The sequence below is a fragment of the Haplochromis burtoni genome, unplaced genomic scaffold (assembly GCF_018398535.1).
Source record: "Haplochromis burtoni strain Fernald_Lab_line unplaced genomic scaffold, NCSU_Asbu1 Contig_86, whole genome shotgun sequence".
NCBI classification, from domain to species: Eukaryota; Metazoa; Chordata; class Actinopteri; order Cichliformes; family Cichlidae; genus Haplochromis; species Haplochromis burtoni.
In genome coordinates, this window is record NW_024582447.1 from 1,242,499 (window position 1) to 1,258,441 (window position 15,943).

Below are 15,943 nucleotides of genomic sequence, written 5' to 3' on the forward strand. Positions count from 1 at the left end.
ACAGGAGCAGTGCTCTCTAACATGATCACTTCATAGTTCTGGGCATGTTGTCAGACCACTGTGACTCTAACCCTGAGCTGTTTATTTTTAGCTGCTCCAACAGTGAAGCGAGCTCTACCATTGTACTCCAGTCAGTCCATACTGAGAGCATAAGTTGGATTCCTCGAGTTATATCCCTCTCTACTTTAGACAGAGTTCAGGTCAGCAGTTTCAGCAAACCCAAACCTCCTACTGGGATCAAATTTACATATTATATAATTATGTAAAAATGAAGTAAACAGAAATATAAAAAAAAAACCCTGACTGCTCCAAATTAACAGTTACAATAATAACACTCTAACTTCTTTGAGTTTCTGTCCAGAATTAAGTACATGCAGTTTCTCTTCCCTGGAGGGAATATGTTTTTTTAAATATTGATTTTTCAAATGCTGCACATCTTATTTTTCTTTTAATAAATTTGATCTCATTTTGTGTGCTGTCAAATTAAATGTACGACAGGCTGTCAAAAAACTTAAAATGTTTAGGACACTATCACTCTTTATTCTGAAAAACACTTTAGTTTAGACTTTAATTTTGAAAGAAGAAACCACACTTACCTTTGGAACCCCAAATCTCATGTCTAGCTCTGTTTGTTTTAAATATATTTTTTCAGTCCAGTTGTCATCAGTGTTGGGTTATTACCACGAAATATGAATACGTTCACAAAAACCCACAGAAAAAAAGGTTGCAAATTTGTAAATTGAAAAAAATACATCGAAATATTGAAGTATGAAAATGTTAGAAAACTTTAACATATTCAAATGGACATGCAGAACTCAACCCCCACGCTGTGAACACACGTGCCTCAATCTCCATAAATTAAGGCCGTCAGCATGTGTGAGGGTGTAATAACCGACACCTGGTAATGAGCCCGCCAACCTCAGCCAACCACAGGAGAGAAACAGGGTTGGATTAGAAGTGTGGGGGGTTGCAGAGGTCATGGGTTATATGTCAAGGTCATCTCCTGTGGGATTTTGGCTTTGGATGTGCACGGGCACCCCTGAAATTGAGGGATGTGGTGACACGGGGGGGACACGGGGGTACCCCAACAGGGAATTGACGTGTGTCGCCGCCAGCTGGGGTGAAGATATTACATAAAGGAATATTCATGCTCATTGCAATTGTCAGAAAGTAACCGCTGCTAGGGTGACTCAAATAGATCATGTTTATGTGTGATAGGCAATAAGCCATTTAAATACAGCTTGTCATATAGAATGTAATGCAGCAACAATGCTGTGCAACTTACATTCATATTGTAAAATATAGATTTTAGAACAAAAAAAAACCCCCCAAGCTCAAATGTAAAAAACCCTCACAATCATTTTTTTCTTTTCTTCTTTTTAACTAAACTATTTAAAGTATCTAACCTACAAAGGTTAGCGTGCATGTACGTGCAGACGCTATCAAATGAGGACAGATGCGTCGGCCATTTTAGTTGTACACTTGTGTTTTTGTGTCTATCGGCGTACGCCTGTGATGTCTGTTCACTGACGCAGCATCAGCAGCCCACAACATAAATACTGCATGGCCTCAAAAAATAGAGAGGATGGAGGGAATGAGGGAAGAGGAAGCAAAGAAGGGGAAAAAGAGATGGGGAGGAAACAATGAGGAGGGGAAAAGCCTCGCTTGTTAAGATGAAGGGCGGCGGAGAGGGTGGGGGACAAGGGGAACGGAGGAAGAGATGAGGAGAGCGGGGGGGAGGGGGGGGGATGAGGAGCAGGGAGGAGAGAGTGACTAAGAGATAAAAGAGGAGTGAGTGAATGTGAGTGTGTTTGTGTGATGAGCGGATGGCCTCAGGGAGCGGTCGACTCACTGTGCTGCTCTGCGGATGTACTGACGGGCTCCGGGCCGTTTGCTCTCTCACTTGCCCCTCCGCTCCACTCACTGCAAAAGGGACAGGGGTAGGGGGTGCAGGTGAAATGGGTGGGGTGGGAAGGGGGAGGGGGTGATAGGATGAGACAGGAGGAGAGGGGGAAACTGGGACAGAATGTGCAAACACAGAGGAAAGAATTGGAGGAAAGAAGATAGAAAACAGAATAAGAAATCAGAGAAAAAAAAGGGGGGGGGGTGCTTGTTTAAAAGGGTTAAGGATTAAAAAAAAAGGGTGGTAAGGCAAATCTTGAAGTAACAGAGAGAAACAGTGGGGTTTGCGCTGAAAGGTTGGCAGGATAAAGAAATGACCAGATTAGGTGTTCCTATCTTCCACAGGGAGTGTGGAGATAGCAAAAACAGAGAGTGAAACAGGCCCTACAGGCCTCTGTAACAAGGACTCGTCCAGTGAATACACTGACAAGCAGCCTATGCTGCTGTGTACACTCTCTGCATGCACAGTATGCATGGGTGTGCTCTTAAGTGTATGTTCAAATGAAGCAAAGCTTAATTAAAGCTTAAAGTAGGCATAGTGGGCACTTGTGCATAAGGTAAAATTTTACTGCGCTGGAGTCCGCATTAAAGCGAAAGAAAAACTGGATGTGCTCGCAAGTCAGCGGTGATCATCCTCAACGAAATCACGTTTTCAGCTTTCAAGATGCAACAAAATGGCTGCTGCCCTCTGACATGCAATGTCACCCGACTGTTGAGAGTTTGTCATTCACTGGCGTGGAGGGGTGCTCCTGAAGAGTTGACTGAACGTAGACATGAGAAACTTATAATATGGAAGCATGTTGGAATGGGGGGGTGTGGGGGTGGCTTTATGCAACATCCCAAAGAAGCCAGCAGATTGAGACTAGTGTTGCTGAATATGGAAAGGGGGCACACAGCAAAGGCTGCTGGGAGTTTCTGATTGGCTGCTAATGTTGCTATCCAGGCTGGGATTGGTGGAGCTGACGCAGCCCGACATCACGTTGTCGGGACTAAACCCTTTTGAACTGAGGCAAAGCAGAGAGGCACAGATATCAAAACACATACACGCGCGCACACACATATGTGCATGCACACACCCACATGAACGCATTAAAAGCATTACATGCAACTGAATATGCACCTGTGCATTGCCCCCCCGACACACACACGCGCATATGTTTTTATAGATATATATCTATATCTATCAAACCTCTGCTGTTTTGATACGTGCCAGGAGAAAACAGAATTCGTAATGCTCCCGGGCTCGTCTTCATATACGATCTCTAGTGAATGTGTGCAGTTAAAAGGGAAAAGAGTGAACTTCCTTAATTTCTCCATTCTCTTTTAAGCCCAGCTCTAAGGTGGACAGAATAAATTGGAGCTTAAGCATGCGTGAAGGCACAGCCAGCGGGCCCTTTTCCACCACTCCATGCTACATTTGTCAAATCAGAGGAATTTCTGCTACACGTGAACCCGGAATCTGAGAAGAGAGAAACGGCCGGGATTCACATTTAAGTCACGCGCAAAGGAGCAACACTCAGGGAGACTGAGAAAAAAGTACATTTGAGTTTGTGGTTATTCCAAAATATGTCGTCTGATCTTACCTGTGACAAAAAAATAAAAATAAAAATACATAGTGCATAGACAATAAGCTGCACGCTATTAATAAAACATGAGATGAGACAAGGCAGCGAGTCAAGGGAAATGCATGACTAGTCTTTTGGCCTCACTGCTTTTTCACCGTGGTGTGTCAGCTCGACTCTTTGCCCCCAGTAAGACGTGTCTCTGCTCTCAGCTGTGGTCAACAGGAGAAGAATCCCTTCTGATTAGGAGGATGGGGCTCTTGGATGATCTTCAGCGCTCAGTAGCTTCTTCTTCCCCTGCATCCTTCCAAAATCCTGCCTCATGTAGAACAGCCGAAGTGAAAAGCTTATGCTTGTATTTATCTGGGTATTTGCGGTAGACGCACAAACATGGCTGACATTCCAGTGTATGTAGGTCACACCAGGAGCGATCATGAGAGAGCAATCATGACAGATGCAAAAGGGATGACAAAACCGTCACGGGCAACGTTACTGTGAGTGTTGCGTGCGTGCACACAAGCCTGAAGGTCGGGCCTATGAATCTTTGATCCATCTCTTCCCAAGTTGTCATGCCCCTCCCTACATTCAATATAAGTAAGCACAGTACCTCTTTGCCTGTCCTTTCTGCCTCTCACACACACATAGATGCACACACCCTCTACATATCCTCCCGGTGCATTAATGTTCTTACATCACCTCCTCCAGTGAGCACAGAAAACAAGAGAGCAACAGACTTGAAGAAAAGAAGAGATATGGCTTTTGGGGGATGTGGTCCTTGTCGATGCTGTGCAAGTGCGATGGAATAGCGATCACAAGTGAAGCATCTGAATTAGTTAAGCGAGCTGTTACGACGTCGCTCCAAAGTTTCTGAACAGTCACCAGCTTCCTGTCACTGACTACTTCAGATATATCGTTAAGGGACTAAACCCACGGATGAAGCACAAGTGAGCACAATAACATAGAAATCCAAAGACGTTATTCAACCTAGAAATGAGCGAATTTAGTATCATCATTGCGTCACCCAGAATCCAATATGTGTAGTGAACGACAAAAGGCTGGTATACATATAATAAAGTAAGAAAGACGCACATGCTCAGTGAGGTTTTCGGGATCTTGAACATGCACCACACTGGTGGGTCTCTCCATGGATGGCTGGATCTCAGACACATTAACACTGTCTGGCGTTGACTTACACCCATGAGACCTCCCCCCACCACAACACACACACACACACACAGGCACACGTCTGGGCATCATCCTTCTGCTCTAATACACCCTGTGCCCCTTGGGAGAGGACTTATTTGAGGGCAACTTTGGGGTTTGTCTGTGAGTGTATGTGTGCGCTGCTACCTTGTGTTGGATCGTGCTTCTCCCAAAAGTGTTTAAGCAGTTCTTCAAGGCTGATGTCTTGGGGGGAGAACACCACTCTCACCACCTCGGTGTGACCTGTCAGACCTAGTGGAGAAGCACAAATTTGCATTAATCTAAGTAAAGTGACACGACATCCCCTCTTATGATGTCCACTCGATCCAGGTTCTCCTTATTTCACTCTGTTCTCCTACATTTCACCACAAACATTGGACATACTGTAACAGCTGATTAAATTTAAAGCAATTGCCTACTGAAAACTGCAAAGGAGAGCTCATGAGTGGGATGCTTGTGCAGTGAGTTCAGGTGCCACAGGTAGAAGACAGTCAGCCATTGCTCATGGCACAATGGGGAGAGAGAAAGTGGCAGAAAGAGAGATTCAGATAGAAAGAGAGAGCAAGAGAGAAAGCAGTCAATGTTGGGGTTTATGGTGGAGGTTGCCAAAAGCACTCACTCCTGTCTGCAGCTGCCAGGACCCCGAAGCTTCAACAAGCTGCCTGCAGGCATTCACAAAGTAGGAGCTGCTTTAAGTCTCACATGTAGGTGCATCCGCAACGGGAAACACATTTAGAGCAGAAAAGGTAATCTCAAACGCCAAGCACCCCTTTGCAAACACATTTTTCTTCTAAACATAAAGACAGAGGTGTCAGCTTGGAACTGCTTCAGAAGAAACTGTAAGTACAGTATACAGCACACACACAAAAGATGCCCACACAGAAAGATTTATCAGGTGCATTGCAGATAATAGATGAATGTCTGCCAAATTCATGCATCTGGTTTGAAACCAACTTTCTCTTTTCTAAATGATGCTCAGAGGAACATGGTGTGCCAAATGAAAATGGAGGAGGTCGTTTATTTAAACTGTTGTTACCAAAGTCAAGGAGTGTGTATTAACTAATTTCTGAAAAAAAAGATGTTGCTAGAAACTTAAAGCATATTTTTAGATTTAGATTGTAATATATAAGCATATTGTGCAGCAAAACTCCTCAAGTGTTTATATTTTGCAAGGAAAATTGGAAACAGGTGGAGCTATTTAATGAAATGTGCAAATACTCATAGAAGTACAGTATATAGGAGCTTGAAAGACAGTATTTCATATGACCACCTTTATTCTTCAACACAGTCTGAACTCTCTTAGTCAAGCTTTCTGTGTGTTTTTCTATCCAGGTATGCTTTAAATGCATTGGCAGTGTGTTTGGGATCATTATCATGCTGGAAAATGGAGCCACTGCTTTCAGATGCTTTCCAGATGGCACTGCATAGTGGATAAAAATCTGATGGCAGTTTTCTGCATTCATTATTCCATCAATTATGATACGATCCTCAACACCACTATGACAGATCCTCCACTGTGTTTTATAGATGGCTGAAGACACTAACTGTTGGATCTCAGTTACACGACAATTTAAACCAAAAATTGCAAATTTGCAATAATTGTCTCAAAAGACCTTTAAATACTTTAAAATATGCTTTAAATACTCTCTGTTGCAGCAGGCTTCCCCTCCCTGAGCCTGGTTCTGCTGGAGGTTTCTTCCTGTTAAAAGGGAGTTTTTCCTTCCCACAGTTGCCAAAGTGCTTGCTCATTGGGGATCTTATCATTGTTGGGTTTTTCTCTGTATGTATTATTGTAGGGTCTACCTTACTATATAGAGTGCCTTGAGGTGACTGTTGTTGTGGTTTGGTGCTGTATAAATAAAACTGAATTGAATTGAACTGAATTCTTAACAGCCACCCTCACCCTGAAATCATTTCTTATGACTTCAGTGAATAGCTGGTGGATCAGCTGAAGGGCCAGATGCATCTCTTGGGTCCTGTGTTAGGTCAGGTCTGGATTATTTCTTAATGACATCACTTTCAGATGTCATTTATCTGGTGTAACACAGTTAGCTAAATATATTAGCAAAATATAAAGAAATGAGGGGTGGCTCAAGACAATGCATAATACTGGACTTGGCATATTTAATATGTATTACCTGTATAAAACCTCTAACTCGGTGGGATTGCAAACATTCTGCAAACACAGAACAGTGAGTGTGGTTGCAGACTGGCAGTCATGCTGTGAGCAACTCAACAAAAATGGTAGAAATTCAGCTGGAGCAAAAATAGCTGTTAAGATCTGAAATAATATGACTGTGGTATGACTCTTCAGGGTTGTCGCACATGAAAGGGGTGAAAGTGGAAAAGGCCAGCAACACTAAAGCTGCTAGAGATTCAATTTTTGGCTGAAGGACCCTTCAGCAAGGTGAACAGCCCTCTGTGTGAAAAATACCTCAAAGCCCAACATGGCATCCCGTTGGCCTTTTTAGTTTAATTGTTATCTGCTGTGATAAACAGCAATGAGTGAAAAAGCTTTGGAAATCCACAGAAATACTTGGAATTACCTTCAGTGAGCAAACAAGAGTCTTAAGTATAATTATTGTTATTTCACCCACAGTGGCTATATGAATGCACTCAGAAGCTACGCCTGTGCTGAAGAATGCATTCTTGAAAAATATAACTTCACATTGGGGCTACTGAAATACCCTCTGCCTTCTGACATTTCTCTTACAAGTTTCTTATGCCAGTAGCAATCATCCAGAGCCAAAACAGCATGAAGCAATAAAACACACATTCTCTATTGCAGTAATGGCCCTATAGCCAAGCCATATTTACTACAAACTTTCTGCTCACTGCTCCAAGTCACAGTGAATGACACAACATAATCACAGTGGTTCCTTATAGAAAAGTCCTATATTCAATCACAAAACACAACTGACCTTCCAACCCAAATCAAAAGTGTATGAAAGACTATATAAACAGTCACAGTCTTTCTCCTTTCTTCCACTCCTATTTATTATAGTGGTTGTGATATTAATAGTTCAGATCCTGCGGTGAAATAGAATTTACGGCCTATACCTTAGAGATCTACACATGGCCTCCATTAACTCTATCTGTAAGATATAAACTGAACTAAAGTGGAAAACATGGAAGTCGTGTAGTGGTGCTATGTCGCTGTGAGGATATAAGCAAAACACTGGAGTCTGGAATTTTTGGGTTTTTTTTGTTCTAATAACAATCACCAACCTTTTTTTGTAACCAATTTTACCACTGGTTAGTTTACTAAGGTTTGGCAGAAAATAACAAACTAATGAGTGATTTTTAAAAATCCATTGATATGATCAGCAGTCTATCTGACTGTTATGGTTGGAGGACTGGATTCATCTTCATGCAGCGCGGTAGAACTGAAAGGTATCAGCATCAGCCTTTGATTCTGTATCGCAAACATCTCGTGCAATGGACTGTTTTACAAATTAGTTCAAATATGCTCATTGATAATAACATCATTTTCTCATCACTCCCAGCTGTCTGTCTGTGTCTGTCGAATCTGACTGCACCTCAACCTCTTCTATTTCTGTCTGTCAGAGCATCCAGCCTGTCCTTCTATCCCTCCCTGGCTCTTCTGACAGTTCCATCAACCCCTTCTTTCTGTCTGTCTGTCTGTCCTGCCTTGGCTGTGTTGACAGCTCCTCGGTCTCATGCCGTCGCAGTGTTCTGCTCCGTCATGGCCAATGGAGCGACGCCTGCACTCTCTCAGCCGATGGACAGGTAACCATTCTTTCTCACACTTTTTTTCCTCAAAAGTTTATTTTACCCATTTCCCCACTTGCTTCGTCACTCAGTCTCTCTTTTTCTGTCATCTGTCTCCATCTCCATCTTCCTCCATAGCTGACCATCGTGTTGCTGGGAAACTGACAGAAAGCAGGACTGGGAGGAGAACAGATAGAAACATGGAAATTCTATGAAGGGCTCTGCTCAGAAAATCTGCCAACTAAGCCCAGAGCATCTTTCCCTTCCTTTACACGTCCCCATGCTGTGCCTTCACCTAGACATTATGCCAGTATGGAGTGATGGAGAAGCCTCAAACTAACACTCATATCTCCTAAAACACAAGGGACGGAAAAGGAGAGTAAAATCTAACATATTCTCTTGAATATATACATCAACTGCCTACATAAATCTTTTCGACTGTCATGATGAGGACCGCTGAGAGACTAATTTAGAGGAAGTCAGACAGGTAGCCAACATTTTCAAAGCCTCCGACTGCAAATACTCAGGATTTATGCCTTCATCTTCGGCACGTTCGCCAAATCATACTCTCAGGGAAAGAAGCCCAATCTATGGCGCTTCATACACAGTAACCTCTGTTGGCAAAAACGCCGCAGTACAGCACAGTACAGAGCCCAATCCTTACAAGTAGGTCATGGGGGGGTTGGGACGGGTGGGTGCAGCCCATCTGGAGCGGTGCATTCTGAGTAGTTGACTGCAGATGAAGGGAAGGAGCAAGAGGAAGAGATAGCTTTACTTAAAACAACCTTTCCAGCTGTTTATCTGTTTTATTTTGGCCGTAGATGTAACAGTAAAATGTCCTGCTCAGGGGAAGGTAGCATGATCGGTTATTATAAATCAAAGTGCAGGTATAATTACACAAATGCGTAAAAGCGCAGTACCTGAGCAGACCTCTTCGTAAGTGGGGTTTGGTGTGAAGCCACTTGCATAGCCCACTTGTGTGGAGAAGACTCCCGGAAGTCGCCAGAAAAGTTTCTCGGCTCCCCAGAAACAGCCCATTCCTGGATGCGCACAAACAAATGCATGAATCGCCCCTGCTTCAGCGCTACAGTAAAACCAGCTTCTCGCCAAAATGTGTTACTAACCACAAACTGGTAAAAGAGGATGCCATATTGGTTTATTTCTGATTTTTCAAAAGTGTGATTGTGCAGTCTCACCAAACATGATGGTCTCCATCCCTTCTGGGAAAGGCTCCACAGTTGGATTCCCATTGACTGCATGCTTGTCTGTGAAGAGAAACAGTGTGCAAATATGGCTTCAGACCATAACACAGTGTTGCAACAGTACAAATTACAATACGAGAGCAAAGAGGCCTATTAGGCGCCTCGATTTGGCCTCACAAGTCTTTACAGGCTGCCCCGGGCCAGCAAATCAAAGCCAGAGGCTTCTGTGCAGGAAAGACATTTAAGGGATTACACAGCTTTGACTGCTATTCTATCCCTGCTGTCCTCTCCTCAATACACACAATTAAACACAAAGCAGCAGTTTTGTCTGATCTCTCTCTCCCTCTTACTTCACTTTATGTGGAATGAAAGCGTGTTTAGTGTTCAGCTCGACACCACTGGGCGTCCACAAAGCAAAAAAGATGACTACACTTCAAGGGCGTGAGCCTGTATAACCTCACATGTGGGGAAGAGCACTGCAAGTAGACTCAATGCCACCCTAATCTTCATCATGTTAAAAATACCCAATAAGTAAAACAAACTGGAGTGCTGAGAGGTAGCACTCTACTGCCAACTGTGCTGAGTGGAATTAGAGTGCTAAAAAGGAAGTGTGTGTGTGAGTGTGTAGCTCGCAGATGTGTGAGGGGGATTAGGGTTTAAGAAGACTGAGGTGACTTAGCGTGCAAATCTCCACTAAGCAAGGCTGGTTTGTACTGCAACCACTAATATTAGTCTACAGATAAACAGGCCACGGGGTACACTAAGAGCTTAGGCACATCCCAATAATGGACGCTTGCGCTGAGTTCAATGTGCGATTACTTTCTGGCTGCTCAGAAATGTTATGTGCAACACTGACCTGAATAAAAACAATCTCTAATCTGATACGGACATAATAGTTCATTTCCTAGATGGGATGATCTCCCTCTGCGACAAAAGGCCAAAGAACAGCAGCTACCTTCAGTTTAGGCTTCCAGAAATCGTTCCGAACCCAGACAGCAGAGCACAGAAAAGAAACTGTTCCTGAATGCTTGGGCCCTTAAGATTAAGTGTTTGGAAGACTACACAATAAAAGAGTACACTTGAGCTGATAATACTTTCTTGGCGTGCTAAGGCACTTCTGTTACTTGACAAAAAACTGTTTGTTTTTTTACTGTGGAGTAGCACACTGCACAAGCACAAAGAAGTAAAATGTCACGGGGGCCTGGGTGCCCTAAGGCGGTCTCTTCTTGCCCTCCTGTTGTGCGACAGTGCTGTCTTTCAGCAGCAGGTTGTTTGGCAGTGCTAGGTCATGTTCACGAGCACAGTTAACTCCAGTCAAAGTATATGAGTGCCTGTACGGGCAAAATATTCTCATCCGATGGAGGTGACTTGAGGAGGTGTGAGAACATTAGATATCTTCCGTTTTTTCCCTGTGAATTTGCATTGTTTCTATCCTCCGCTCACTCTCACCCTCTTGTCCTTTGTTTCTGGCCACGACGATAAAAAGTACTGTAGCTGCCAAACGACTGAGAGAGAAAGAGAGCGCGAAACTGAGAGAGTGAGAGGGAGAAGAGTGTGCGATAGAGAAGGAGGAGAAGTGGGAGGAGGAGAGATCAAGCTTGCCAAAACAATAAAAGGCGTAAATAGCCAGTGAGAAGCAACAGATGAGGGTAGCAGAGAGGCAGTGAAGGATTCTTTTTGGCTTTCGGACCACCATGCCTTTGGGCGCTATATAAAAAGACCAAGCACTTCATCCAAGAGAACACGGAGAAAGCAAACACACAAACAAATAAACAAACAAAAAAGAGAGAGAGAGAGGTAAAAACAAAGTTAGCCAAGAATATGCCGACACAGCACTGTCCAAAGAAGGAAACTCAGAGCCAAATCTCCCCGCCCTCTCATCTCTGTCAGCTGCTCTCCATCTTCACTTCACACTCTCTTCCTCGCACCACCTTCCCATCATCCCTTACTCCCTTCTTGCTAAACATGTGCGCGGCTGCCTGCATGCACGCAACCAGCCACACAATCACCTGCACACCAACCTCTGCAGTGGGTGTTTCTCCCAGGGAGCATCTGGCAGAGGTCCAGACAGTGCCAGGCTGGCTCCTTTCACTGTGCCTGGTCCAGCACCCCCCGCCCTCCCCCTCCAGACCAGCGCCCACACCCCACTCTGCCAGAATTACCCCATCTAACACACGCAGGCACTGAGAAAGAACTGAATACCCTCACTACGCTCCCTCACTACGCCAGCAAAAGAAAGAACAGAGGACGACAAAAAAAAAAAACAAGCAGGGAGGGTGACTGACTGGGCTTACAAAAGGAGAAAACAGGCTGAATATGGGGGAAGGATTCATGAAAAGGCTTTTTTTCCCAACTTGGATGAGATATGGGCGTAATTTTTTTGCGTGTCTTTGTTTTCTCGGATATCTGAAAAGCACTGCGCCTTCTATACAGTGCAGCAGGACAGAAGCGGAATACGTTGGTCACCTTTTGTTGCTTTTAGGATGTCGGTTGTAGGCGGCTGGACCAGAACCAGAAAAATCAAACCCGGACACCCTGTCACTCTGCTTGAATCAAGCTTACCACCAGTCAAGGGGACAACAATCTGTCTGTTGTTTAGCGGACAATAAAGCCCAGTTTGACTTGTTTTAGTGGGTATTTAGTCTTTGTTAACCTCCGCTTCTACCCGTGATCCCGTGTTTCTCACCCGTAAAACTGAAGTCCAAGCGCTCCTGCCTCCTCACAGGGACCCGGGAGAGGTTCTATCCCTGGATGCCAAAACTGGCATTGGAAGGTTGATTTCCAGGCTGCTCTGTTTACTTCCTTCCAAAAAAAAAATCCATTCTATCGCTTTCCTCTCTTTTGTCCCCTTCCCTCCCTCTTTCCTATTCCCCTTCCTAGCTTCACACAGGTTGGCAGGGACTCAGGCACGAGTCGTCGGAGCAGGCTGATGCTTTATGCCGCTGCCAACTACTCCTCTGCTGAATGGGAGGGTGGGTAGGGGCGAGAAAGAGTGGAACAAATTGGGGAGGGGGGGATAAAAAAAAATACCATTAAAAGGTAAGTAATGAAAACTTTGCTGCTGTGGCCTGTAAACAACTAACCCAACTTGTTATTGTGATGCATACATACACCTCACACAGTCACTATTCTGGGTTGGAAAAAGATTGCGATTATTACATCAGCTCCACTATTCCCCTTCCTCAAAGATGGAGGAGCATCCTGTTTGGGCCTGCTCGTAAATCTAACACAAGCCGGTGTGATGGGAAAAAAATAAAACAGTCTCCAAGTGGCCCAAGAAAAAAGCTCATTCTCCCCCTACACATATATGAGAGCAAATCCAATGATTTTCTATACAGCTAGTGTCACAGAGGGGTTTACTCCAGAGTGCACTGACCAAGATGCATGAAGAGTGTAAAGAAGGTTCACCGACTGACTGTGGTATGGAAACCATACAAGAATCAAACGACAGATTTCAGGTTATGTTCTTGCGCTGACATTCTAGTAAAAATCAGTGAGCTGCAGGACCGCCCATAAGCAAATCTCTCATTTATTTATCTTCTGTTTGGATACTTAATTTATATGTTTACTCAACGCATGCATGCTTTCTCCCCCTCCAAGCTCTTTCCAAAACTAGGAACCCAAGGGCATCAAGAGACGGAAGAGAAGCAACAGAGGTATAACACCAGAAATATATCTTCTCTATGAAGCTGCTTTTAAGAGTTATAGTGAAACATGTAGCAGAGATTGATTTTAGTCAGCTGACCTCCCCCATCCTGTTTAGAAGAAATATTGGCAGTCTATCCCGCACTGACTCAAAATAATAGCTACTGTGCCCCTACCATGTAGCAATCTGCCACTGGATCATTCTCGCCAAGGTCACTGAGTACATTATACAGACTGGAGCAAGGAAGGGAGAGAACACAGGACAACAGGACATCTGAACAAGAAACGGGGTGCTTCTTTAAATGGAAGGCTAGAAGTAACTTTCAAAATTAGTGATCTTCATTGTGGACAAAACGCGAGTGCGTGCACTCGGACACACACAAGGCTGGGACAGCACAGGGCATATGTGGAGACCGTTCTTGCAATCCTTAAATTACTCATGCTTAATGGCTCACACCGTCAAACACAGAAGCATGCTATTCCAACACACACATACACACATTTGAATGACCCCATCTAAACTGCTCCCCCATGGTGAAAGGGGAGGAACAGATTTCTGCCATGCGGTGTCTCCGAGCTGCTTCAACAGACGGAGAAGGAACTTACGACGGGGCGGAGCCTTCATGCGCATAATGCCCAGATGGACCTCTGGACGCTGCGGCACGGCTTCATCCTATGCGCTCACACCCAGGTCCCACAATGCACTTTGTGGATAGAGCTATCTATGTTCATATCACACCACGATTCTCCTTGGTGGTACACTGATACTGGCCTTGCGGTCCCGAATTAATAAGACGAAAAAGTGAATGAAACGACAAGACGAGCTGAGGTGAGGCAGGGATGTTTGACTCACAGAATGAATGATATTCCGAACAGTTCAGCAAAAAGTAGTAAAATGATTTCATTCAGTTGTTTAAATGTGACATTTTCTGTGCCAGGATGGCTATAACAGAGCTGAGGACTTGATCCAAACAGATTTGTGTTATCCTGACTTAATCAACAACTATTTGTACACAATCCCACCACATATCCCAACAGGCTTTTGCTGCCACTACAGATTTTGTTGTTGACTGAAAGATTTTATCACTGTCCACAGACTACATCACACAAATTCACTAAACAGGCTAAACAGAGGGGTGAGGGGAAAAATACAGATACAGTACAGTGACACCAAATATCGACATTTTATTCATTAAATCAAACTACTATGGAAATACAACACACGTGAGGGCTGATCTCATGCACCACCATCTTGAGATAATGTTACTCGACCAAACCGCTCAAACAAAGGGAAAGTTGCTGAGCACAAATGTAATAGTTAAATATTAGTTTCTGTCCATGTAGACAGCAACAGCTATGTGATTTTTCTATGACCTATCACAGTTAATTGCTGCAGAAACAGGTTGCATGTAATTGCTAACTTAACCCCATTCAATCGCAGACTGATAGCAGACTGGCTCCGTCTTCAGGACACATTTAAGGCAGGTGTTGGCATGCTTGATTATTATCATTTTTGTAGAAAAAAAAGACATTAAATAACTTTTATTTCCAACTCTACTAAATAGTATCACAGCAAATGTATCCTGAGGTACTTGGTTTGAAAAGTTAATGTCAGGGCAGGTAAAAAAGCTCCAAACCTCCATATTTATATCTCCACAGTTGTGAAAATGTCAGGCTAACACAAGAGTTCTGTGGATACAATTTACTTGGTCATCGTATCCATTTCAGCAACCCATAGTGTGATGTCCATAGTCCAGCAAATACTAACATTTTTATTTCCACCCAATAAAAACTGTAATTTAAAGAGTAAATAATTCTGACCTGCAGCTCAAACACATTTAATTCAACATAAATTAAGCAACAAATACTGCATCCATTCTAGTCATCGTAAAATGGCCTCTTCACTTACTGTGCAATGCTTGGAAAACAAAACTAAAACTATATATGGCGGTACATAGTCTGCCTGGATGGAAGGGTTGTAGTATACTAGAGCTTCCATGGGAAAAACCCAAATGGAGAATGAATCAATGTGTTGGTGTTGTTCTTACGCCACCGTAATTAATGCTGCTCCAAAACCGTCACTGAAAAACTGACTGTTCAGGATGCTGTGCTGAGTTTTACAGCTCAGGTGGAGAAAAGACTGGAGCCAGAACGTCAATGACACTGTAACTCATCCGGCTCACAATCCATCGCAATTCATGTTATTGCCCGTAAAACGACAAGTATGACCTTCACCTTGAGCACAATTTAGGTGAGGACCCATTAGGTGATAAACATGTGCAAGTTTGATTAAATTCTGACCAATACTGTAGGAGGAGTAGCGATTCTTGAGGAATTGTAGATGGACAGACGAACTGTAAATGCCCCGCCATGGAATAAGTTCAAAGGCAGGATGAGCTAAAAATATAGTTTCAGGAGAAGTACGCTTTCAGGGGTTTCTGAAGGCTTTTTAAGATGTGGTTAACATTGTGAAAGTGGTTTAATTCAAACCCCGAGCTTTTCCTGAACCTAAGTAATTTTCTTGACTACCAATCAACCCGAAATCTGATAATCTTCTCTTACTATAATGATCGTAGTTTATGTATGTCTGGCGCCTAACTCTTGCTATATAAACTGCCACCATTATCAACATCTATATAGCGTCTGTAAAATACTTTCTTAACACTCAAAACATTACAAATGATATATATATATATA

The 15,943-nt window shown here is 43.5% G+C and overlaps 1 protein-coding gene across 4 annotated transcripts in view; it reads right to left on the reverse strand.

The window, feature by feature from the left end:
- Window positions 1-15,943, reverse strand: part of si:ch1073-358c10.1 (peptide methionine sulfoxide reductase MsrA 1) — a 46,786-nt gene that overhangs the window by 28,930 nt on the left and 1,913 nt on the right. For 2 of the 4 annotated variants that reach the window (XR_315994.2, XM_005925659.2), the window contains exons 2-4: window positions 9,596-9,664; window positions 9,320-9,439; window positions 4,815-4,919 (exon numbers count right to left, since the gene is read on the reverse strand). Coding sequence is in view for 3 of the 4 variants with exons in the window: in XM_005925659.2 (XP_005925721.2) it covers window positions 4,815-4,919; window positions 9,320-9,439; window positions 9,596-9,664 (294 nt within the window). In the remaining variant the exon portion in view is untranslated. The other 2 variants (XM_014334635.2, XM_005925660.3) reach the window with 2 other exon arrangements.